General features: G+C 53.2%; 1 protein-coding gene across 14 annotated transcripts; it reads left to right on the top strand.

The window, feature by feature from the left end:
- Nucleotides 1-25351, top strand: HPS1 (HPS1 biogenesis of lysosomal organelles complex 3 subunit 1). Of its 14 annotated transcripts, none has more exons than XM_061162341.1 (21): nt 1-86; nt 1744-1850; nt 4944-5064; nt 5161-5277; nt 8645-8782; nt 8992-9134; nt 11426-11534; nt 12563-12723; nt 13202-13304; nt 13982-14074; nt 14217-14286; nt 15771-15826; nt 17138-17305; nt 17385-17564; nt 18650-18711; nt 19185-19319; nt 19398-19463; nt 20460-20604; nt 22682-22795; nt 24055-24137; nt 24634-25351. In XM_061162341.1, the coding sequence occupies exons 4-21, from the start codon at nt 5161-5163 to the stop codon at nt 24794-24796; spliced, it is 2106 nt and encodes a 701-aa protein (XP_061018324.1). In that variant the 5' UTR covers nt 1-86; nt 1744-1850; nt 4944-5064; the 3' UTR covers nt 24797-25351. The 14 variants fall into 14 exon arrangements, 12 of the variants coding, with proteins under 12 accessions (XP_061018324.1, XP_061018332.1, XP_061018331.1 ...); XR_009696124.1 differs by having other exon boundaries at nt 52-90; nt 23358-24137; nt 24634-24699; XM_061162340.1 differs by having other exon boundaries at nt 52-90.
- The last annotated feature ends 310 nt before the right edge of the window (nt 25352-25661 follow it).

Genomic DNA, 25661 nt, shown 5'->3' with positions numbered 1-25661 from the left:
GCGGAGCGAGCTTCCAATCCGGCCCCAGGCGGTCACGTGGGCGGTCACGTGACCACACCCGGAAGTGCGGCGCGGACTCCTGGCAGGTCGGTAGGTGTTTGGCTACGACTCGGTGCGCACAGTCCGAGGGCCTCGGTGGGCGACGGGGCTTCCTCCGGGACGCCGACGCGGCCCTCCCGGAAGCAGAGTCCCCACCGCCAGCCTCACCCACCCGGCGTGGAAACGTGGGCGGGTCGCTTCACTTCTGGTAGCCAGAGTTTCTGCAGCTACGAAGTGGGGCGGTTGCCACGCTGAGGTTCGGGGAATTGGGGGGTGAAACTTCTGCATAAACTGTAAAGTGCAAGGCAAACAAGAAGGCTGCCAGTGGGCAGGTTTTACTGCTGCGTCCTCCAGCCCTTCAGGGGCGGCGGTCATAGGGGCAGTTTGGGGGGAGAATGGTGAAAATGAGTGTTGGGAGGTGCGGGGGGAGAGAAGGGGCAGACAGGTTCCCCAAGTTGCCCCGGCTCCATCTAAAGCTCCACTGAGTCCCTCCTTAGAGCAGAGAGCAGGGAAACCACAAAGTAACAACAGTGAGGTCCTCTTTCGAACAGACCTTTTGAAACAAAAGCAGAACTTAATGTCCACTAGAGAGTATTTCCATGTTAATGGAAAGATGGCTTAAGGTCAGTCATAGCAGTGATGTAGTAGTTAAGTCTCCTGTTGCAAAGATGCTGAGCCCTTCACAGCCCTTCTTGCCTTTTGTTTGCTTACAATATTTGGCTTCCTGATTAAGGTAAAGCTTTATATTGTTCCTGCTTTTTATCATCAAAATAGGAGTGGTTCTGGAACTAGTTTAGTTCACCCTGTTTTTGAGGAGGGGAGCTGGGAAATAAGCATAGTGACTCTCCCACCTCACCTCTCCGTGTGAGAAGAGCTTTCCAGGTGGCACAGTGGTGAAGACTCTGCCTGCCAGCGCAGGAGACACAAGAGATGTGGCTTCAATCCATGGGTGGGAAAGATCCCTTGGAGAAGGAAGTGGTAACCCATTCCAGTATTCCTGCGTGGGAAATACCATGGACAGAGGAGCCTGGTGGGCTACAGTCCATAGCGTTGCAAAGAGTAGCACATGATTGAGCACACACCTCTGTAAGAAAGTAGTTTGCTAAGGATGTGACTGCCTGGTTGCTCCCTGACTCATTAGAACCCTGGAGGGAGATGGAACCAGAGGTTGAGCCCAGAGAGGTGTAAGTGCCTTGGCAAAGCCAGAACTAGAACCAGGTCTCCCATGCCTGTTGTATTGGTTTACTGCCATTCATTGGAGCATCCTGGGATATTTCCTGTCTTCCAGGACTGAGTCTCTGTCTCCCTGGGATGTACTGTGCTATTTCCCAATAGTCACTCATAGCAGGCTCCCTGGGGGTGCTCAGGGTAGGCTTGCTGACCACACCATGGTTCAGAGTGACCCACAGGGAAGTGAGAGCGCTCAGGAGGAAACAGTAGATGAGAATTACTGTTTGCGGCCACCTGCTATGTCCAAAGGACTGTGCTTGCCGGGTCCATGTTCTCCATTGTGGGAAGGCAGGGGTGAGCAGTATGCGGAGCACTGGGACACCTCCTGGCAGTGGGGAGTGTGTTCTGAGCAGACTGCCCAAGAGCCAGAGAGAGACCTTTGACCACTCAGTCCTCCACCATCCCCAGAATGGGCAGCAGTTGAAATGAGAGCCTCTGCTTACTCTTACGCGCCCCCCACCGTGTTTTAAGTAGGTCGTGGAATGCTATGCTGCTCTCCATGAGCTGGTTGCCGAGTCTGTCTGCTGCAGCCCTTTCTGAGCCTTCGGCTGTCAGGAAGCTCTGCTGTGCTCCTTGCCACGGTAGGTGATTCTGCCTGAGATGGAGGCAGGCGGCACCCACCCTGGGGCTGCTCGGACTATGGGAGGTCGACAGGGTGAGGAAGGCAGAGGACTAAACACTCTCAGGCTCTGCAGAACTGTCTCAGCCCCATCCCCTGCCTGTCCCAGCTCTGCATCCTCATGTCACCTTTGCCTGTTCTGTTCTTCCTCCCTGGCATCTAGGTGATCATCACAGCCTGTTGTTGTTTAGTTGCTAAGTCATGTCCAACTCTTTTGTGACCCCATGGACTGTAGCCCACCAGGCTCCGCTGTCCATGGGATTTCCCAGGCAAGAATACTGGAGTGGGTTGCCTTTTCTATCTCCAGGGGATCTTCCTGACCCAGGGATCGAACCCACCTCTCCTCCATTGGCAGGTGGATTCTTTACCACTGAGCCATCTGGGAAACCCCATCACTGTCTACCAGACCTCTAAGCTACACCTTCTGAATCAGCCCCTTCTTCCTCTGGCCTTCAGCAAGGAGTGGACCCACATTACCCCATACCAGGATAACTGGCCTCCATAACCTTGACCCCAGCCATCCATGGCACACACCCTTACCAGCCTATAGGGACTCTCTGTTCACAATAGTACAGCCCATTATTCTCCAACCCACCCACTTCCTTCCCATCAGGCCAGCCCCTGGAGTCCCGAACTTTGCCAGGCTCATCTGGGAGTCCCAGGGCAGCCTCTTTCGGGCCCACCTGCCCTCACGCAGCAACCTTTCCTTTCACGCCCCATTGCTTTCCTGGTCTGTGCTTTGTGAGTAACAATTCCGTGGGAGTAGGCTACGTTCTCTGTTTTTCACTGTGCTGGAAACACTGTGAAGTTACGTGCTCGGAGTTAAAGTTGATAATCCAACTGGAGACTGGGGAGGAACTCCGTAAGTATCACCAAGTTGGTCACCTAGGGGATCCTGAAGAGTATAACTGAGTCTGAGACCTCGAGATAACAACGGTCCTTCTGAGGAAACTGGACGTCCACCCATGGCAGAGTTAAGAGCAGGGCTTCCTCATCACTGTCGTGTCTTAGCACACGTGTAATGTGCTCGTGTCCGTGTGACATGCTGAGGTACAGCAGAATATCTGAAGCCCCTGCCTGGGGCAAGCAGCTGGCCCAAGAGCTCTGGCTTCACCAGACGTGGCCAGGCTGCCCCAGGAGTTGAGAAGGTCAATGTCTCACTGTACCTCAGGAGGCCAAGGCCCAGAGTAGGAAGCTGTGGATTAAAAATCTACCCTGGTGAATAAGAAAGCACATTTTACATAATCAAGCATTGTGTGTTGCAGAGAGGGTACATGTGTGGGTGATGGGGAAGGAGGTCTGAAAGGGCAGAGGATGCTGGTGGAGGTGGCCGAGGAAGCAGCAGCTAAGCAGGGGTGAGGAGAACTGTGGCCAAGGTCACACAGCCTCTGTGTCCACCAGGGCAGGAGGAACTTGTGATTGAAACTCCCATAATGCTGGACCCACTGCCTGTGGGCTTTGGAGCTGATACTCTGGAGCTGTTTTTGACTTGAGTAGAAGTACTGGACCACCCAGAGTCAGGTGCACTAGCCCCCCAGTGTTCCAGACGAGGCCCTGACTGCCTGCCTCCCTTGTGCAGTCGACCCCGTGTCCAGATCATGAGCTGGGTCCTTCTTCACGCTTGGCCCCGGTAGGCTGGTAGTGTGTCTGATGCTGTGTTTAGAGAGCCTGGATAACACAGGAAAGGGCCCAGCCTTGGCATTCAGTTCAGTTCAGTTCAGTTCAGTTCAGTCGCTCAGTCGTGTTTGACTCTTTGGAGCCCCATGAGCTGCAGCACGCCAGGCCTCCCTGTCCGTCACCAACTCCCAGAGTTTACCCAGACTCATGTCCGTTGAGTTGGTGATGCCATCCAACCATCTCATCCTCTGTCATTCCCTTCTCCTGCCCTCAATCTTTCCCAGTATCAGGGTCTTTTCAGATGAGTCAGCTCTTCGCATCAGGTGGCCAAAGTGTTGGAGTTTCACCTTCAACATCAGTCCTTCCAATGGACATGCAGGACTGATCTCCTTTAGGATGGACTGGTTGTATCTCCTTGCAGTCCAAGGGACTCTCAAGAGTCTTCTCCAACACCACAGTTCAAAAGCATCAGTTCTTTGGCACTCAGCTTTCTTTATAGTCCAACTCTCACATCCATACATGACTACTGGAAAAACCATAGCCTTGACTAAACAGACCTTTTTTGGCAAAGTAATGTCTGCTTTTTAATATGCTGTCTAGGTTGGTCATAACTTTCCTTCCAAGGAGTAAGCGTCTTTTAATTTTCATGGCTGCAGTCACCATCTGCAGTGATTTTGGAGCCCCCAAAAATAAAGTCAGCCACTGTTTCCACTGTTTCCCCATCTATTTGCCATGAAGTGATGGGACCAGATGCTGTGATCTTAGTTTTCTGAATGAATGTTGAGCTTTAAGCCAACTTTTCCACTCTCCTCTTTCACTTTCATCAAGAGGCTCTTTAGTTCTTCTTCACTTTCTGCCATAAGGGTGGTGTCATCTGCATATGTGAGGTTATTGATATTTCTCCTGGCATTCTTGATTCCAGCTTGTGCTTCTTCCAGCCCAGCGTTTTTCATGATGTACTCTGCATATAAGTTAAATAAGCAGGGTGACAATATACGTACTCCTTTTCCTATTTGGAACCAGTCTGTTGTTCCATGTCCAGTTCTAACTGTTGCTTCCTGACCTGCATACAGGTTTCTCAAGAGGCAGGTCAGGTGGTCTGGTACTCCTCTCTTTCAGAATTTTCCACAGTTTATTGTGATCCACACAGTCAAAGGCTTTGGCATAGTCAATAAAGCAAAAATAGGTATTTTTCTGGAACTCTCTTGCTTTTTCGAAGAGCCAGCAGATGTTGGCAATTTGATCTCTGGTTCCTCGGCCTTTTCTAAATCCAGCTTGAACATCTGGAAGTTCACGGTTCACATATTGCTGAAGCCCAGCTTGGAGAATTTTGAGCATTACTTTACTAGCGTGTGAAATGAGTGCAATTGTGTGGTAGTTTGAGCATTCTTTGGCATTGTCTTTCTTTGGGATTGGAATGAAAACTGACCTTTTCCAGTCCTGTGGCCACTGCTGAGTTAAAAATAGGAGTAACTGAAGATTCCTGCTTTGCTGTGAGGGTGCTGTGAAGTAACACCAGGAAGGCCCTCGTGGTAGTGCCCAGCACACAGTAAAGTCCAGTAAGTATTTGCTGGGATTATAATTTCTTTTGTTACTCAGGCTGAGTCTGTGGGTGTGGTGCTGGAGGGGACCTTCACCTTGCTTCTCCTTGTTAGATGAAGTGCGTCTTGGTGGCCACAGAGGGTGCGGAGGTCCTCTTCCACTGGACAGATGGGGAGTTTGAAGAGAGTCTGCGCCTGAAGTTTGGACAGACAGAGAATGAGGGAGAAAAGGTGAGTGCAGGGCAGGAGGGTCAGACAGGAGGGACGAGCACAGCACTGTCGGGAGGCAGGGGAGCCTGCCCACCCGCCCTGGCCCAGGGGTGAGCAAGGCTGCCTGTGTCCTGGCGCCTCTCAGACCCACACATCCTCAGAGATTAGCCCCTGATGCTCTGGAGGGCCGTGACCCACCCTCACCCCATGAGATTTTGAGCATCTTGTCATGTGCTTATTTTCCACTTTATATCTTCATTAATGAAGTGTCTCTTCAGGTCTTTGGCCTACTTTTTGTTGCATTGATTGTTTCTTATTATTCTTACCAAGTTTTGAAAGTTTCCTAGGTGTTATGGGTATGTCCTTTAGTAGATACATGTTCTGCAGATATTTTCTTCCAGTCTGTGTCTTGTCTTCATATCTACTGCACAATATCTTTCAAAACAGATATTTTTAATATGATAACTCCATGTTATCCACTTTTTGCTTTTATGGATCATACTTTTGCTGTCATATCTAAGAAACCTTTGCCCAACCCAAGATCACAAAGAATTTTCCCCAAATTTTCTCCTGGAAGTTTTCTAGTTTTAGGTTTTATATTAGGTCTGATGATCCACTTTGAATTTTTGTATGTAGTGTATAGATTGAAGTTTATTTCTTTGCATATAGATATCCAGTTTAATACTTTAATGTGACAACTTGACGATAGTTGTCCTTTTCATTTAGATAAATTCTACTGTACATTCTAAAGGAATAATTTATTTTGAAATTTTTTCCAGATTAATTTTGTATTGAACACTTTGTTATTGAGGATCCAGTAGAGAGTCCTTGCATTTCTGCAGCCACACAGACTGGTTGCCTCTCAGTGTCCTTCCTGGTCCAGTGGGCCTGGTCATCAGCTGAACCAGTGCCATGTCAGCAAGTTAGTTCACCTCAACATCACTGATACTCTTTAGGAATAATACAACGTATCAGAAATCATAGACATTTAAGTGATTTTATTTAAGCTAAAAACAGGTCTATCTGTTAGGCTCCTTTATTTTTTAGTAGTCAATATACATAATTTTTAAATTAAGAATTTTTAAGTATTTTAGTTCTTAAACCATTGTATCAATATGGTTTAAAAATTTAAGAGGCAGATGATTTGACAGTGTTTCTCTTCCTCTTTTTAAAAACCTCAGAAAGGAACAAATTCTGATTTTTCAGTTCCTAAATGACTAGCATAAAGAAAAAAAGTCTTCAAAGTTTTGTTTCTCTTGGATAAAACACTTTTTTCTCCTGGTCCTATAAATAACATGACTTAATTGTAGGAAATTTGGGAAGTAACACAGAAATAGTTTTTAAATGACCCATAATTCTTCTACCTCAAGCTATTAGCTCTTCAATATATTTTCTTTGGGTCTTTATCTTTTACAAATAGTTGAGATCATACCACACTTACAGTTTTAATTCCTGTGTTTTTTTCACTTGCCATTATAGCAGAAGCATTATTCCATTTTGTTAAATATTGTCAAAAGCATAAATCTTAATAGAAACATTATATTCAGTATATGAATAAATATAGCATCATTTATTTAGCCATTTCCCTGGTACTTGGCATGTATATTGCTTCTAGTTTGCTATAGCTATTGCTGTTGGGAACATTTGTGCTTGAATTTTATCCCACATCTCATTATTTCCTTAGGATAAATTCCTAAAAAAGAATCATTGATTCAAAAGCCATTCAAAGATATTGTACCACTATATAACCACAGCACATATCAATAATACAAGAGAATTCTCTTTACACCCTAACTACACCAAAGATTATCATTCCCCCACCACGCCACCAAAACAAAAGAATTCCTGTCACACCTGTATACCTAGTGAAAGCTACTACTTTTAAAATGAGTTGCTGTATACCATCTAGGTTTTTAAGTCACATTTCTATTAATGTGATTGATTCATGACAGTTCCAGAAAATTATGGTACATGAATAATTCAACCAGCATTTCCCTATGTGAAGGGATATTTATTCAACAAATACTAATCGAGAATCCACTATTCGCCAGCCTCTCGGGGCCAAAGCAGTGAATGTAGCAACATGACCCTGCACTCGCAGAATTTAGAGGGTAAAGATGAACCAGATGGCAGATACTGTGGGTTTTTTTTTAACCAGAGTGTGGGATGGGGCAGGCTGGGGTGGGGTGGGCCTGAGGATGGTCAGGAGAGGAGCCACCTGAGCTAAGTGACTGGCAGCCCCTGCAATAGTGGACACAGGCCTGGGTTCCTGAATGTCCAGTCTGTGGGAGGAAATTACGCCCCACATGCCGTAGCCCCCTTTGTATTTCAAGTGCCGCACAGTACCCCTGGCCGCTTGCCTGTTTTTCTTTTCAAGGCCAGGTCTTACTCAGCTCCTTGTAGCCAAGTTAAAACTAGGACTCTGCTTCCTCCCTGTTTCAGTCAAGGCCCCTGAGATCAGCATGGGGAAGGTCAGCTGTGCCCTTGTACCTGTTCATTCTTGTGTCAAGAACTTGACTTATTACCATTCGCCCTGACCTTATTCCATTTTCATTCACAGATCTTCAGCACATCTGTCCAGTTTCTTCTTGGTTTTGTTCTGTTCTTTATTTGGAAGGCAGGGGGAATGGATGAGGGAAGAGATTATAAAAGTAAAGGCATGCTTGTCACCGAACTAGGAAAGTATAGAAAAATATAAAAACTAGGGGGAGAAATCATTCCTAATCCTCCTGTTCAGAAGCAATCACTTTAATGATGTTGAATTTTTAAATATTTTTCAATACTTTGTTTTTCTGTGCGTTTGAAAGTACAGAGCATTCACAACCTTTTTTTTAAAAACCTGACACTGTATCGTAGGAATTTTCCACGTCACTGAGGTGCTCTGATATTTTAAGTGCTTTGTATCTTCTCATTTTTCAGATGTACTGTTGTATATTTAACTCTTTCCCTGGTACTAGACATTTACATTCTCTCCAGTTTCTTCTGCTATAAATGATGCTGCAGGGAGCATTCTTGTGCCTGTATCTCTGCCCTGTTTCTGATTGTTTTCCTGAGGATGCTTTCCCTAAAGGAGACTTACTGCAACAAGGGGCCTGGACTTTGGTGCACATGTCAAACTTTCCTAGAGTTGGCTTCCTCTGTGGAAGCGTGGCCTAATTCCTTACCTTTCCTTCCAGAATTAAGGCCTGAACAATGCAATTAGCTGCCTAACCTTTCCCAGTCTTCCTGACCCAAGATTTGGGGCAGGGTCTCCCTGTCAGGACAGTGACAGTCTCCTGGGTGTGTCTAGAACTGTGGAGCCCTTGACGTCAAGTTCCGGGTCTTGTCCATTCCTTCGGCCCCAGTGTCTGGCCCCCTGAGCAGTGTTGTTCTCTGCCCTTGCTTGCAGCCTCCCGCCCTGGAGGACCAGCTTAGCACCCTCCTGGCCCCGGTCATCATCTCCTCTGTGACCATGATGGAGAAGCTCTCCGACACATACACCTGCTTCTCGACGGAAAATGACAATTATCTGTATGTCCTTCACCTGGTGAGTGTGCCGCTGTGGGGCCCGTGTTCCTCTGCCCCTTGGTTCCTCAGACAGTCCACACGCCTCTTCCTCATCTTGAACCGCAGACTCCTTTAGAAGGCAGATGCTGCAGCTTAGCAAAATCCCCTCGGAACTGACCGCCCCCCTGCCCCCTCTCCCATCTCTGTCCCTGGGGGCTGGCTAACATCAGCTGATTTCTGTGCCTGAAGTTTGGAGAATGCCTATTCATTGCCATCAATGGAGACCGCACAGAGGGCGAAGGGGACCTGCGGCAGAAGCTGTGCATGCTCAAGTACCTGTTCGAGGTGCACTTTGGGCTGGTGACCGTGGACGGACAGCTCATCCGAAAGGAGTGAGTCCTGGGGTGCTGTGCTGAGCCCCTCTCAAGGCATTGGTGAAGCTGCTGGTCCCACTCTGCCCCTGCTCCTTCCTGGCACCTCCCTGGGTCTCTCTAGCTGACGTTTGTCATATATGTGTGAGCGAGAGGCTGAGAAGTGAGGTGAGTTGCTCAGGCACCTGCCTCCCGGTTCCACCCCCGTCCCACTCTGCTCCATGGCAAGAGCGCAGCCAGATGCACCCCCACTGTGTATGGGTTCCCCGGTTATGCTGTGTGGCCCCTCCAGGTGTGCTGTGGAACCCCCCCCCAGGTGTGCTGTGGGACTCCCCCACCCAGGTGTGCTGTGGAACTCCCCCCCAGGTGTACTGTGTGGCTTCCCCAGGTGTGCTGTGTGGCTTCCCCAGGTGTGCTGTGCAGTTCCCCCCAGGTGTGCTGTGCGGTTCCCCCCAGGTGTGCCGTGTGGTTCCCCCCAGGTGTGCTGTGTGGTTCCCCAGGTGTGCCGTGTGGTTCCCCAGGTGTGCTGTGTGGTTCCCCAGGTGTGCTGTGTGACTACCCCCCCAGGTGTACTGTGTGACTCCCCCCAAGTGTGCTGTGTGGCTTCCCCAGGTGTGTTGTGCAGTTCCCCCCAGGTGTGCTGTGTGGTTCCCCAGGTGTGCTGTGTGACTCCCCACCAGGTGTGCTGTGTGGCTTCCCCCGGTGTGCTGTGTGGTTCCCCAGGTGTGCTGCATGGCCCCCCAGGTGTGCTGTGTGACTCCCCCCCAGGTGTGCTGTGTGGGTCCCCCAGGTGTGCTGTGTGGCTTCCCCAGGTGTGCTGTGTGGTTCCCCAGGTGTGCTGTGTGACTCCCCCCCAGGTGTGCTGTGTGGTTCCCCAGGTGTGCTGTGTGACTCCCCCCCAGGTGTGCTGTGTGACTCCCCCCCAGGTGTGCTGTGTGGTTCTACTCCCCCGCAGGTGTGCTGTGTGACTCCCCCCCAGGTGTGCTGTGTGATTCTACTCCCCCCCCAGGTGTGCTGTGTGACTCCCCCCCAGGTGTGCTGTGTGGTTCCCCCCAGGTGTGCTTTGTGGTTCCCCAGGTGTGCTGTGTGACTCCCCCCAGGTGTGCTGTGTGGTTCCCCCCAGGTGTGCTGTGTGGTTCCCCAGGTGTGCTATGTGACTCCCCCCCAGGTGTGCTGTATGGTTCCCCCCGAGGTGTGCTGTGTGGCTTCCCCAGGTGTGCCCTGTGGCTTCCCCAGGTGTGCTGTGTGGTTCCCCAGGTGTGCTGTGTGACTCCCCCCCAGGTGTGCTGTGTGGTTCCCCAGGTGTGCTGTGTGACTCCCCCCCAGGTGTGCTGTGTGGTTCCCCAGGTGTGCTGTGTGACTCCCCCCCAGGTGTGCTGTGTGACTCCCCCCCAGGTGTGCTGTGTGGTTCTACTCCCCCGCAGGTGTGCTGTGTGACTCCCCCCCAGGTGTGCTGTGTGATTCTACTCCCCCCCCCAGGTGTGCTGTGTGACTCCCCCCCAGGTGTGCTGTGTGGTTCCCCCCAGGTGTGCTGTGTGGTTCCCCAGGTGTGCTGTGTGACTCCCCCCCAGGTGTGCTGTGTGGTTCCCCAGGTGTGCTGTGTGACTCCCCCCCAGGTGTGCTGTGTGGTTCCCCAGGTGTGCTGTGTGACTCCCCCCCAGGTGTGCTGTGTGACTCCCCCCCAGGTGTGCTGTGTGGTTCTACTCCCCCGCAGGTGTGCTGTGTGACTCCCCCCTAGGTGTGCTGTGTGATTCTACTCCCCCCCCAGGTGTGCTGTGTGACTCCCCCCGAGGTGTGCTGTGTGACTCCCCCCCAGGTGTGCTGTGTGGTTCTACTCCCCCCCCAGGTGTGCTGTGTGACTCCCCCCCAGGTGTGCTGTGTGGTTCCCCCCAGGTGTGCTTTGTGGTTCCCCAGGTGTGCTGTGTGACTCCCCCCAGGTGTGCTGTGTGGTTCCCCAGGTGTGCTATGTGACTCCCCCCCAGGTGTGCTGTATGGTTCCCCCCGAGGTGTGCTGTGTGGCTTCCCCAGGTGTGCCCTGTGGCTTCCCCAGGTGTGCTGTGTGGTTCCCCAGGTGTGCTGTGTGGTTCCCCCCAGGTGTGCTGTGTGGCTTCCCCAGGTGTGCTGTGTGACTCCCCCCCAGGTGTGCTGTGTGGTTCCCCCCAGGTGTGCTGTGTGGCCCCCCAGCTGTGCCATGTGGTCCCCTGGGTGTTTGTCACGGGAGCTTGCCCAGCTCTTGACAGTGAGCTCAGGCTGCTCCTTTGGTTAAAGCTGGGGACACCACTTTTTTGTGGGTCTCCCTCGCTCTGCCCCAGGCTGCGGCCCCCGGCCTTGGAGCAGCGTGAGCAGGTGTGGGAACGCTTCCAGAGCCTGCTGTGGACCTACAGCCGCCTGCGGGACCAGGAGCAGTGCTTCGCTGTAGAGGTGACTACTGGGTGTGGGAGTCCTCGGGCCACGGAAGTGTCAGGCCACAGGGCCCGGGCAGCATTGAGACCATGCTTTGACATCTGCCCCCCACCCCAGTGAGTGAGGGCACCGGCAGCCCCCCAAGCTCATGCATTTCAGAGGGTTGCTCTTTCTGGCCTCACAGTTAGGCACTCTGATGGGCCTCCCTACAATAACACGGCTAGACTTTGGGTAAAAGAGACTTCTTAGTGCAGTTTTTGGGCTGTCAGTAAATTATGGAAATTTCTGAAGTTAGCTCCCTCGCCTCTGATTCCTTCCCCCAAATTATATTGAGCTGAAACTAGAGTAGAAAGTAGTAAAAAGTAAGCAGCACTAAAGTCAAGATTGCCTGAGTGCAAATGATGGTACCAACCTACAGCCAGCGAACTACGCCTCGGGCCAGCAGTGGCAGGGAAGCTGAGCCTCAACTCCTACTTAAGCGCAGATCTGAGGAGTAGGCTGGTCATCAGTAGCACCCCCTTGCTCCCTATTGTAGACAAACACAGATTCTCTGTAGATCAGAGAATTGGTTCTCCTCTTTGTATGCATCAGAACCATCTAGAGGACTTTTAGGTGCCTGGGCTTCACTTTCTCAGTCAGTTAGGCATTGAGGGTGGGAGGCTCTATAATTTGCATTTGAACAAGTTCCCAGGTGACGCTGCTTATGCTGGTCTGGGAACTACATGTTGAAAGCCACTGATTTAGAGGAGAGATGAAGAGCAGCAAGTGTGAGCTCACCGTTAATAGTCAGGTTCACAGGAGAACGAGCCATGAGCAAGTGTCAGGGGAAGCAGCCCCCGACAGATGTAGACCCCCAGGAGCTTGATACACTGGTACAGACCGAGCCCCTCAAGGGCACAGCCTGTATCGGTCTGAGCCTCTGTGCTCCCAAGCTTCTGGCACATGGCATGCGCTTACTGTGGCCCGAGTGAATGTATCACTAGACTTTGGCTGGGACAGGAGGAATTGGGGTGACATGGCTTCCATCCCCCTCCCTGCGTGCCCAGGCCGTGGAGCGGCTGATCCACCCTCAGCTCTGTAAGCTGTGCATCGAGGCGCTGGAGCGGCACGTCATCCAGGCCGTCAACTCCAGCCCCGGGCGGGCCGGCGAGGAGGCCCTGCACGCCTTCCTGCTCGTGCACTCCAAGTTGCTGGCTTTCTACTCCAGGTGAGCCCCAAGACCCCTCACATTCACCCTTTCTTCCAACCCCTTCCTGAAAAGCACCACCTCCTGGGCCAGGGAAACCTTCCAGACCCATCACTTCCAGGAAGCGTTGCTTCTTAGATTCTTAGTTCTTCATCCCCCTCAGTTCACTCCCCTCTCTGATTTATTCCTTCCTGGAATACTGTCTCAGAGTCTGAATTTAGGGTTTCCTGATACGCCGTTCCTGGTCCCTGGTGGTTTTCCACTGGTCATTGTTTTTTTTTTTCAACACAGCCAAGTTTTATTTTTAAAACTGAATGAGTTCATTAATTTTGTATATTCCATGTCTTTCTCAGAAGAGGAAAAAGTCAGCTGGCATGTTTATAAACTGTGGAGGGCAGGGATCCTGCCCCAGACCCCCTTACCTGCCTTCTCCCATCCACTGCCACCTGTGGGCAGGAGCAGTGGGCACATGCTGACCGGCTGCCTGTCCTCTCCACAGCCACGGTGCCAGCTCCTTGCGCCCAGCCGACCTCCTGGCCCTCATCCTCCTGGTGCAGGATCTCTACCCCAGCAAGAGCACAGCGGAGGACAGCGACCCCCAGGTCTCTCTCGGGGCAGCTCTCTGGGCAGTGGGAGGCCGCCAGAAAGGCGACTCGGATGGCCAGTCTGGAGAGCACTGGGCAGGCAGCTGGGGAGACTGGTTTCTAAGTCTCAGTCCTGAATGTGTGGTTGGGCATGACTTTTCTAGCTGCTTTCAGGTGCAGGGAATTCTAGAAGGCAGGTGGATTAGTGGGTTAAAAGTGCAGGTTTCTGGAGTCACGTAGTCCCAGCTCCGCCACTTAGCTGTTTGCTGTGCAAGTACTCACTCCATCGGAGCCTCAATTTCCTCATCTGTGCAATGGGACAACCATGGCATCTGCTTCTCAGGGTTGTCATGAGGAATAAAGGTGGCAGTTTACTTGGAGCCCAGCGGTGCCTGGGGCATAGTGAAACGCTCAGTAAGTACTGGCCAGCGTGGTTGCCACACCGTCCTCCTCATCAATGGCAGTGTGGCAGTGATTTGGATGCCAGTTTGTTGGACTTTGTAGAATTTCTGTGGTTCTGGAGAAAGACTAGAACTGAAACATCCCTGGGAAGTGAGGGCGCGCACTCAGGGCTGTGCAGTGGAGTGGGCGCAGAGGCTGGTGAGTCCCCCCGAGGGCTGTGCCGTGAAGCTCTGGGAGGAAGAGAAGCCAGTCAGGCAGCTTTAACCAGCATTCGCTGGCCTGTCCTGTCACAGCCTTCCCCACGGAGGCCCCGCCGCAGCGAGAGCATCCCCGTGCAGCAGGCCTGGAGCTCTTGTTCTGCAGACCCAACCAGGAATTCAGGGACCGTATGTGCTTTGTACTGCGGGGAGGGGCCAGGAGGGAAGAGGAGGGGAAGGTCTGCCTCTCCTCGGAGAGCAGGGCCCAGGGCTGGGCCCCCTGGGAGAGCCTCCCTAAGCCCTCAGCCCAGGTGCCCCTTCTCTCTCCCAGGAGACAGACAGCTTCTCCCCCGTTGAGGAGTACTTCACACCAGCTCCTTCCCCCGGGGAGCAGAGTTCAGGTGAGACCTACAGTGGAGGAGGGAGCCTGGACGGTGAGGGGGAGGAGGTGGGTGCCAACTGGGAGCCCTGGGAATCTGTCCTAGGGGTCAGTGGATCCCAACGCCTTGTAAGAGCCCAGGCACAGACACCCACATTCCTAGAGCCCAGGACGCTGTCTGCTGCAGCCTGTCTGTCTGTCTTGCCAGCTCCAGCTTGAATTCAAGGACTATTGAGGCCACTTCAGTGATCCATAAAACTTTTTATGACAAGTCGATTTCATTTAAAAGTTCAACTCACATATGTGTGCTCTCACCGCCTTCTCTTTCTTTTTTGTAGTTAATAAGTAATCAGCTAATTAATAGTTTATTTCCAGCACAATGGTTTAAAATATCAGTATTCAATCTGTATAGTTAATACTTTACTTCCAAAGTATGTGGACAAACAATTAAAAAAATACCCCAAAAATGTTTGAAATATTATTAACAAAGCAAAAAAGGAGCCTGGGACCTCTGAGGCCACGTGTCAGCTCATCTCTGCTTGTCCACTTCTCCACGGCCAAGGTCACAGCTCTCCTGGGTTTTGTAAGCTTGCCACGAGCCCAAACACATCAGAAAACACTACTTTGGGGTGATGGCTGAAGTTCCATTTTCTTCTCACTGCTTCCTCCCCTTGTTCCTCCTCCTGACCCCTTTCTCTCAGAAAGAGTTTTTTCATGCCTCAAAGCTGTAAATAATTCCTGTTCCACAGTGCACAGAAATCACAGCTTACAAACAGCTTGAGTTGCTTTCATCCATTTTAAGTCAGGTGTTTGAAACACAGATACAGGCTTTCCCCAAGAAACGTGATTATAAATGATGGTTTTTTGCAGTGAAATATACAAGAGAACACAATTAGTACAAAGCTATAATATTTCAAATATGTACTTGGTTCAGTAGTTTTTGTGAGCTATCCTAGGAAAGGAAATCTAGTTCAGTTCCCAGCACAGAGTAGGTGCTTCAGTAAAAGTTTGCTGATTGACTAAATGAGCGGGGAACTGTAGACGGTTTGTGCTGCCTCCCAGGGAAGAGTGAAGAGGCACTGTTATAGCCAGGGAGGGGCTCACAGGGGCAGAGAGGACAGAGACAGGGAGGGGATTGGGGGCTGAGGAGGGGTCTGAGGGACCTGCCCCACCACTGCAAGGTCCAGGGACGGGAGCTCGTGCCCAGCAGCCAGCTTGGGGGTGGGGAGGCAGGGGGGCGGGCAGGGGTGCCTTTCTTCCCCAGCCCAGGCTGCCCTAGCTGTGGTTCCACGGAGGGAGCTTGCCCTGCACTCGCCACCTTGGGGTAGAATGAGAAGGGGAAGGCTCTCCAGTTTACACTGAGGTGCTCAGCCCAGTGAAGTGCTGTGAGCTGCCAGCGGGGGAAGGGCCTCTGTTCCATCCTCCCCTGCTGGCAGGCTGTTGGGCCAGTATTTACATTTTCCCACTGTTTCTGTCATCCTGTTATCATCTACGGTCTGTCTGCAGGTAGCACCATCTGGCTGGATGGGGGCACCCCACCTACTGACTCTCCCCACATCCAGGTGAGTTTTTCCTGGGGGCCCAGGGTGCTTGGCCAGGGTACCAGCTGATCCGAGATGCTGCAGTGGGCCCTGGGGACTCTGAGGGCTTCTCCTGGGGTGACTCTCCAGCCATGCCGGTCTTCCTGGTACTGTCTCACGGCTGTCCAGCCAGTGCAGGGGACAGAACTCAGCCCAGAGGTGAGGGCCGGGGGTAGGGTGAGGAGTGGTGGGTGAGGGTGGCCTTCTCCCTCCCTCCACCCCTCCCCCAGACACACAGCCTCCACTTCTGAGAAATCACCACCCTCACTGTTCTTGGGAGTGAAAGTCTAACTTAATTTTTAATGGTTTTTGTTTTTTTTTTTTTAATGAGAGAGTAAATATGTTCACTGTAGAAAAATTGGGGAAAACAGAAGTAAAATATGGAAAAGGAATAAAAATCACTCAGTCCCAACCCCAGATGTTAGCTTCTGTTGGACACTTTTGGAGTGTTTCCTTCGAGGCTTTCCTGTGACTTTATAAATGTATTTATACACACACACACACACACATATTTATTTTTTCTTTTACCCAATTTGAATCTTAACGCTCTTCATTATTTTTTGTTTTGAGCATTTTCCCATTCACGAGGCACTCCTTGGCAATGTGGTTTTTAACGAGACTATTCAGAGTGCATCGCCTGCATTATGTTATTATTTACTTAGCAAATTCTTGGAACAGCCAGTGCGTTGCATCCAGTCCTTTGCTGTCGTCGTAAGACTACCATGACTTACTTACAAAGAAGCTTTTGTGGTATCCCTAATGATTCCCTTAATTTTCCGCTTCTGCCCACTGAAGACTCTTACTCAGAGCCCTCCTGAGGCTGGAGTCTTCTCACTTAGTCCTGGAAGCCCTCACTTGTACCCTTAGAATGACTTTCGGAGGTCTGGAAGGCAGTCAAATGATCAACTGTTAATAGGCTTTAAACCATTTGTGTACTTGAAGTTGGGGAGGAGCCTCCCCCCCAGCTCATGCCATCCCATCTGCTTTTCCCACTTTGCTTTCTTCCTTTTCCCCTTTCTTACTACCCACCACCTCTGTGTGGCGTCCAGTCCTGACTGTACAGAAGGGCCCCGAAGATGCTGAGAGAGACAGACAGACAGCAGGACGGGAGCTGCCAGGGGAACCTCAGCAGAAGGCCAGCATTTAGGAACTGGGACTTTGGGGGCTAGAAGAGTTTGTCCCTCGAGGTTCCGAGGGAGACAGCAAGTGGGCAGCTGCAGGGGGAACCCAGCCTGGGGAGGATGCCTGACGACTGCCCCTCCTCTCCCACTGACAGCTCCTCTTCCTCCCCAGATGGCTGAAGACACCCTCCAGACGCTGATCCCTCCCTCCCCAGGACCCTCTGGCCCCCGAAGGATTTTCCTGGATGCCAGCGTGAAAGACAGCTACTGCCCCATGGTGCCACACACCATGTACTGCCTGCCCCTGTGGCCGGGCATCAGCTTGGTGCTCCTGACCAAGGTATCAGCGCCCCCGCCTGCCCTGGGGCCATCCTGGCCTGGACGCCTGCCCCACGGCCACCCTGCGCGTCTCCCCACAGTGCCCCAGCACGCCCCTGGCCCTGGCCCTGTACCAGCTGTTGGATGGGTTTTCTCAACTGGAGAAGAAGCTGAAGGAGGGGCAAGAGGCTGGGAGTGCCTTGCGGTCCCACCCCATCATGGTGGACCTCCGCCAGAGGATGGACAAGTTTGTCAAGAATCGAGGGGGCCAAGAACTTCAGGTGAGACGCAGGCCCCGGACGCCCTACCTCGGGGAGGGGAGGCAGGGCCTGTTCTCGTCACACCGGAGGGGCCAAGGCTTAGGGGAGGGGGCCAGCCTCTGCCCCACCCCCACCAGAGGACCGTGCTCCTGATCCCCTGCAATGCAGCAGTGCCATTGATATTTCCTAAACATTCTTGTGTGACTTTGGCAGAACACGGGTTCCAGCTCCCGTGATTCAGATGAGGAAACCAGGGCGGGACGCAGATAAACGGTGATCCAGCCAGAGTTACCAGACGGGGGAGCAGTGGAGGAAGAGCCCAGCTGGAGGGCTCAGTAATGGCCAGTGGTCGGCCCACCTTGCCCCTCACCACGGGGCTGGGCTCACAGGCTGCAGGACACAGGGAGACCATTCCACCCACAGGGGCTTAGAGCCCAGGTGGGGTCATGAGGCCCAGACACAGGGACAGTATCTGAACAGAGGAGGAAACCAGGCACAATCCAGGCAGGAGCCGAGGAGGGACTCGCCAGAGGAGAACCCTGGGCTGAGATCGGAGGCCGTTCATGTAGCTGGCAGGGCTTGGGTCTGTTTGAGGAACTGAGATTCATTGCGGCTGAAGTTTGCTCTGGTTTGAAAATAAGCAGGGGATTAGATGAGGCAGAGCAGGCGGCCGAAGCCCAGTCAGTCCACAGCACCCCGTGTCTCTTGGTGCCCGGCATGCCCCAGTGAGGTCTCAGGAGGCAAAGATCCCTGAAGGGGATCAGCACCCCCGCCCTTGTTTGCAGCCACCCCACCCTCGAAGCACTGACCTGTCTGTCCGACAGCACTGGTTTACATGTCTGCCAGCGAGGCCAAGAGCCTGGGATTCTAACCCACAAGCTGCTCTTTAAGTAAAAGCCTGCTGAGTGACTGGACCACGGTGTACAGTGGGCTGCAGCCTGCTGGGGGCCCTGCCAGAGACCCAGCCTGGCTGTGGACAGCAGCTGTGTGCTGGGCCTAAATAAACCATGGAGATGGGGAGCCTTCTAGAGCCCGACATCAGAGCTCCCCTGGACCTCACTGTGGGAACACTGTTAGGAAGACACCTGTCACTTGTCTGCTTACAGAGAACCTGGCTGGAGTTCAAGACCAAGGCCTTCTCCAAAAGTGAGCCCGGCTCATCCTGGGAGTGAGTGGTGGGCTCTGAGGTCAAGGAGGGCATCGTTTGGACAAGGGGGCAGGTTTCCTCCAGGTCCAGGAGGAAAAGATGCTTGGACAGAGGGGGTCCTGGGAGGGCAGGTCCAACCCCCACGATGCTGAGGGGAGGCTGGGGGCAGAGAAGACAGAAGTTGAAGAGCAGGGCCTGAGGACCCAACACCACTAGCAGAGACCCAGCTTCCGCATGGACCCAGCGTGACCTTGGGCAAATCACTGCGCCTTGTTTCTCCATAAAATAAACCAGAAGGTTGGCGGTGATTTGAGTTTCTCAGAGCCCCATGCTGGGGGAACATGAAAGCTGACTCCCAGCTCAGTGAGGGCCAGGGTGTAGTTCATCAGCTGCGTCCATCAGTCCAGGAGGAGGGTGACCACAGGGATGGGGCACCGTTCTGGGTGTGCCCTCCAGGATCCTTCCCTCTGTGACAGTTCATCTCTGGCCCCCAGGCTGCTCCAGGCGTGCAGGAAGGTGAAGCGGCAGCTATGCGTTGTCTATCGGTTCAGCTTCCTGACCATGACCCCTGGCTGTGGGTGCCCCCACCTGCCCCAGCACCTGCAGGACCAAGTCCAGACGCTCATGCAGTAAGTGGTGTGAGCCCTTGACGGCTGGGGCGGGAGCCGGGCACGCCTCACCTTCCTGTTCCCCTGCTCCCTTGGCAGGGAAAAGCTGGCAGACTGGAAGGACTTCGTGCTGGTGAAGAGCAGGAGGAACGTCACCATGGTGTCATATCCTGATCCCCGGCCCTGGGCTGCTGCCTCCTCTGCCCACTCACTTGAAGGACCGCCACTTTAGGGAAAGAGAGCACATAGTTCGCATCTCAGCTTCCTTTTGCTGAAGAAAGTGAGGAGACTTTAGTGTCCTGGAAGTGTCCTATCTGTAGGAATGCTCTGAGGCTGGAATTTCGGAAATCCCTGGTGTCCCACGATGACTTCATAGAGATCATCTGTGTAGGTGTTGTCCAGCCAGCAAAGTGGCAGTAGATCTCCCAGGAGGGACAGGGGCCTGGGATCAGGTAGGTTTGAGGGGCTGAGTCCCCCCTCCTTAGATGCTACAGTACAGTGGAGTATGAAGGCTCTGAGAAGGCCAGCAATAAATGTGTTTGTTGGTCCCTGTTTAAAAGCCATCTTTAAGATTTACCCTTTTATTAGAAAACTACTTTTATCAAATACTGGTCTTCCCTGAAACTTTATATGAAGAATCTTTTTCAGTATTAAAATTTCCTGAGACTTCGGTCTTCAGCGTGCAGGTAGAAGGGGTGACAGAGGGCCTTGCCAGCCACCAGCCACTGCCCGTCCTCTCAAAGGACCCTTCCAGCTCAAGATGAGGCGTAGAGATGAAGAGCACTATGGCGAGGCATGTGGGTGGCGGCCAGTGGGGCTCACTCTCAGCTCTGTAGCTCTGCTCACCCTGGCCTCACCATGTGTGTCATTTAAACCCATTCAGCCTGAAGATGGTAAAACATAAACATGCTGTGTTCCTTGGGAGCAGAACTCCCAGCGTTCAATGTGCCAGAGCCAGAGATATATTGTACTTGCATCTTAGACCTTCTCAGGGTTGGGAGTTCAAAGGGAAAGTGAGACCTGGGAAAGACGGTATCCTGGGAGGGTGGCTGAAAAGGAAGCCTATGGGGTGAGGGGGTCAGTGCTTGAGGGAAGCCTAGGTGGATGGAGGAGCTCCTTCCCTGGTTCTGGCTTCAAAAGCACCTTAACTCAGCCCCTTACCTTCCTGGAAGACTTCCCAGGCCTGGTGCATTTCATCTACGTGGACCGCACCACTGGTCGGATGGTGGCCCCTTCCCTCAGCAGCAATGAAAGGACTTCATCAGAGCTGGGCAGGGGGCCTCTGGCCACCTTCATCAGAACCAAGGTAACCTGGCCCAGCCCAGGCCCTCTCCCTGCGTGTCAGACAAGGTGTTCCTCAACCCCTGCCTAGGAGGGCTAGTCCCCGCCCTCAAGCCCCCGGGAAACTCCAAGCACCCCCATGGGAACCCTTACTGCATTCTTCCTACCTCTGCGTCTAGCTTTGTAGGCTCCTAAGAGAACGGTCCTGTCTTTGTCACCCTAGGGCCCTGGCCAGTGTGTGGGGCCACCTCCTCAGATGTGTTAATGTTCCTGGAGCAACAGAGTCTGGGTAGTGAGGCCAGGGGTGGGAATGGCCGGGTCCCAGTAAGGGTTTGTTGAGTTCACTAAGACAGAAAGAGGACACACAGGTTAATGGATTTGAGTATCAGGATGTAAAAGTAGGTTTCTACAGAGGAAACAGTCTCCAGGCCTCCTTTTATTTTCTTTGATTCATCTTCATGGCAAACTAGTATTTTTGCTGGGGAGGCCTCTGCCACTTTATAAAAAACTATATTTTATACATTAATTATACATATTAGGTTACTATGTATTATACATGTTACATATATTTTACATTATTATATATGTATATTTTATATGTCCAAGTAAAGTGTGTCCATATGGTGAAAACAAGGTCACTGACAGCCCATTGGAGACCCAGCTCTGCCCCTCACTAGTTGTGTGGCCTGGGGCGGTAGGGAGTCTTAAGTTTCAGTGGCCTCCTCTATAAAAGAGAATAGTAACACCAGTAACGTCGTGGAGTTAGTGCACAGATTACAGATGCACACACACGGTGATGCGCAGCATGTGGCACCGAGCGTAGTTGGGGTTGGTTGAGCATTTCCTGGGACCATCCACACTGGCATCTTCATCTCCTTCCGGGGTAGCTGGGGTTATCTTGGTATATTTCACTCCGTCGTTTTCCTGTGCAGTTTGTTGTAGTTGAGGTCATCCTTCATATGCAGTGTGTTTCCCGCATTTTTACTTCACTTTGTATCTGGTGCATTTCCTCATGTCATTAATTCTTTATCAACATGATTCTCATCAGCTCCACAGCAGTCCATCATGGGAACGCAGCATCATGTACTTAGCCATTTCCCCAGTGTTGAACACTGAGATTGTTCGCAGATTCTATCATAAATAATTCTGGGGCACACACCTCTAAGCATTTATCCTTGTCCTCATCTCTGATTATTTTCTCAATATGGGTTCCCAGAAATGGAATTATGAAGTCAAGTGGGAGGAATTGTTTTTAAGGTTATTGATATACGTTGTCAAATTGCTTTCCTGAAAAATAGAGCAAGTATTTGTTTGCATTTAATTAGATGCTGTGTGTGATCAGGTTGGGAGTGGCTTGTGTACACCGGTCACTAAGCGTCTTGGTCAGAGTGCAGCAGGCCTTGGCCAGCCCTGGGAGGTGGGGGGTGGGGGCAGAGGTGCCCCCAGCTGCCAGCTCCTCTCAGGCAGCACACAGGCAGCAGCAGAAGTCCTTGAATCAGGGAGGAGAGACTCGAAGAGAGGACCTGAGGCATGTTGACCCTCGGTCACTGTGTTCCCATCAGTGCCCTTGGTGAGCCCTCGTTCAGACTTCACCTCAGAGCAGGGGAGGTCCCAGGGCCAGGGCACTGTGCATCCAAACACTTTTCTAGCACTTTCCTGGCATAGAGCCACGCCAGAGATCCTCAGCCCTGAGGGGATCCATGTGAGCCCTCGACATCAGAAGTGTTCCAGGTGGCCACCCTCTCGTCTCTGCTTGCGTCCCTGGCTCTGTTCTGGCCTGAAAGATGAATTTGCTACTTTATAGCTTGTGTATATAGTGAAGATTCATAAAGTGTTGATATGTATGTTTTGTCCTTGCAGGAGTGAGAGGGATAGGTAGTCCGTCCATCCATCCATTGTCCATTTATTACTAAGCTCCTGCTCTGAGCCAGGGCTGGGCCCAGGCACCAAGGAGGAAGATGAGCAGGAGAGGCCCCTGGCCTTCCAGGAGCTCCTCCTCCAAGTGCTTTTCTTCACTGGGATTTGAGAGCCGGAGCCCAGCCCCCGGCGTGGGGCGAGGGCCGCCCTCAGGCTGCAGACACAAGCACCGTCCCCTCCCCCAGGTCTGGTCTCTGATCCGGCTGGCGCGCAGATACCTGCAGAAGGGCTACACCACGCTGCTGTTCCACGAGGGGGATTTCTGCTGCTCCTACTTCCTGTGGTTCGAGAACGACATGGTGGGTGTGGCTGGCCCGGGCAGGGCAGTCCTGCAATTCTCCCTTTCTCCTGGATTCTGTTCAGTCTGTCTCTCCAGCTGTTCTTGTCACCAGCGGGACTGACAGCGAAGCCCAGCTGGTTGGGACCCAGAGCTCAGGTCTGCCTTTGCAGTCAGGCTCTGTGACCCCTGTCCCCAGTTCTCTGAAAAACTTATGCTGTTGTTCAAGAGGCATCCAGGTGACACATGAACAGACTGCCATGCCCCATGTGAACAAGGATGCTCAGCCCGCACTTTCTGTGGTACAAAGCCTCGCTTCCTCTTCCCATTGCTGAGACAGTAAATGGAGGCAGAGAGCAATTAAGCAACCTGCCCAGGGCAAAGCTCACACCTCGCATGCCCTGTCTCTGCCTCGCATGCCCTGTCTCTGCCCCTGGCAGCATGCCCTCCTTCCCCTCAGCCTGAGGTCGCGGCATCCCTTTCCATGGTGCAGTGTGGCTGTTGGGGTCTCACCGCTCTCACAGCCTCACACCTATACAGCCCATGTGTTGGTTGGGATGAGTGTCTCCTATCCCATTTTGCAGATGGTGGAACTGAGGCCCTGAGATCAAACACCACGGCCAGGGCACCGAGGTCCTAAGTGATGACGTCAGAACCCAGGCTTGGCTTCCTGACCTGCAGGCTCCCATCTTTGCTCTGTGCCCTCCTTAGAGGTGCCCAGGACCTGGGGCTGAGCATCACCTCAGCCTCTAGGGAGAGACAAGGCTCTCTGTGTGTGTGGTTGGCCTCATGGGGTAATAGGCGGGCCTCACCGTCCCGGTGGGCACAGGACTGCAGGAACCCCATGACTCCGCCTGGCACATGGTGGGAGCCCAGCAGAGCCTGAGTCGCTACCCCGGCGTGTCCTACCCTGGGATTCCCAGTCCTTGCAGGGAGAGACTTAGCCTTTGGTTACACTTTGCTCTAACTGACACCTCCCCAGTCGCCGTCCCTCACAATGAGCCAGGTGCAGTGGTTGGTGGGAATGAGAGCTACCACCGTGGTGCCCGCTATGGCCCCGGGAACTTTGTTCATCACATCTAATATTCTTGGGAGTTTATTCTTACCCCAGTTCACAGATGAGAAGAGAGGGTAGAAAGAGGTCAGTGCATTTTCCCAGCACCAAGCACTTGCTAATCAGGGCTGAGCCGGGCCTCAGACCCACTGTGTCTGACTCAGGCCCATGGTCTTCCCACCATGCCGACCGCCTCCCCACTCATGAGGCTCCTCCTCCTCCCCCAGGGACACAAACTCCAGATCATGGAGGTGCCTGTGCTGTCTGATGACTCAGCTCCCGTCGGCATGCTGGGAGGAGACTACTACAGGTGACGCTGACCCAGAGGGCCGCTGGGGACAGAGGGGGACAGATGACAGATGATAAGTGCCCGTCTCAGCAGAGGGAGCACCCCTCCTTCAGGACTGTTTCCTTGCCCCCCACCCCCGCCCCGAGCCCGCCCCCCTTGTTAGAAGCTCCTCACGGCCCAGCACTCAGAGGAAGAGAGTGGGGTGCTCTTGGGGTTCCTCCCCTCCTGTTGCACACCGAGACAGCATTTGCAGCTGTCTCTGCTGGGCTCCTGGGACCTTCCCTAGCTGGCTCTGTGGCCCCATAGCTAGGGCCCTGTTGTCCAGGGTTGGGATTCCAGGGGGTGGGCCATGGCGGCCTGGGGCTGAGCCTCAAAAATGGGGAGTCAGCAAGGAGCAAGGAAGTCCTTTCCAGCCTGGTGCTGGAGTCCAGTGAGGGACCTCATGCCCATGTGGTGCTGGGAGAGGCCCCTGGCCCGGCTCCCTCCTAAACGCTGTCCTCCTCCCCCTCTCCCCCAGGAAGCTCCTGCGGTATTACAGCAAGGGCCACCCGGCCGAGGCTGTCGGCTGCCACGAGCTGCTGACCCTCCACCTGTCGGTTGTACCCACGGACGTGCTGGTGCAGCAGGCCGGCGAGCTGGCCCGGCGCCTGGGCGAGGCCTCCCACGTCCCCCTGCTCTAGAACCAGGAGGGCTGCCCCATGCATCGGCCTGTGCCCCGGTTCCCCAGGCCTGCCTGGCTCACAGACATCGCCATGGCAAGAGCCTCCTCCTGTCCACGGCGGCCCCGGGGATGGCACTGTCCCCAGGGCAGCCCCAGGGTGTCTTAAAGAAACTCACTTAGAGCCACCTCCATTGCGGGTAATGAGCAAACCCCCAAAGCCTTCCTTCTGGAGAAAGAAGAGGGCCAGTCTCCTTAGAGCAGCTGTGAATGTGGGCTTAGACCCAGGGCCACCCCACTTTGGCAACCACCTCTGCATTCACCCCAGGAGACCGACAGGGAGTGCCCAGCTCTTGGAGTGCAGAGAGCGCCTCAGGAAGCTGTCTCCTCCCCGCGTGAAAGGTGTTCCCCTGGCTTGGTTGAGCTCTGGCTCTGCTTTGTCCTCACTGTGGCTCTGGACGGGTGTCCCCCACCTCTGAGCCTGTCTCCCCACACGCAGTGTGACTGCGCCCCCGTCAGGACAGTCATGGGGCTGCAGGACGGGCGGCAGGCACGCAATAAATTCTGGTCACAGTTACTGTTGTGGTCCCAGCCCCTGGCCCGTCTTGGTGGCCTCTTTGTTCCCTTCTTGGTTCTCGGCTCCTGCCCCAGCCCTGCCCCAGAGGTCCATGTCACTCAGTCCCACGGATCCCAGGCTGTGAGGCTTCTCAGAGCTTCCCGGGGGCGGGCGGGGTGGGGGTGGTCCTGGTGTGCCCTGGATTGAGAGCACCGCCCTGGGTGCAGCCCCCCACCTGAGAACAGACACAAGGACAAGAGGCCGGCAGGGCCTGGGGCCTGGGAGCGCCTACTACTTGGGCTGAGAGGCCACGGCCGGGACAGAGGGAAGA

This window comes from Dama dama, chromosome 15 (assembly GCF_033118175.1).
Source record: "Dama dama isolate Ldn47 chromosome 15, ASM3311817v1, whole genome shotgun sequence".
Taxonomy (NCBI): domain Eukaryota; kingdom Metazoa; phylum Chordata; class Mammalia; order Artiodactyla; family Cervidae; genus Dama; species Dama dama.
The sequence above is the reverse complement of the archived record's forward strand: the minus strand, read 5'-3'. Positions and strand labels throughout refer to the sequence as shown.

Bases quoted from the DNA above. Each gene is read 5' to 3' on its own strand.
- HPS1 (XM_061162341.1), top strand. From the start codon at position 5,161: ATGAAGTGCGTCTTGGTGGCCACAGAGGGTGCGGAGGTCCTCTTCCAC. The intron at 8,783-8,991 runs GTGAGTGTGCCG...CTGTGCCTGAAG, and splicing joins ATCTGTATGTCCTTCACCTG to TTTGGAGAATGCCTATTCAT. The intron at 14,075-14,216 runs GTATGTGCTTTG...TCTCTCTCCCAG, and splicing joins CAACCAGGAATTCAGGGACC to GAGACAGACAGCTTCTCCCC.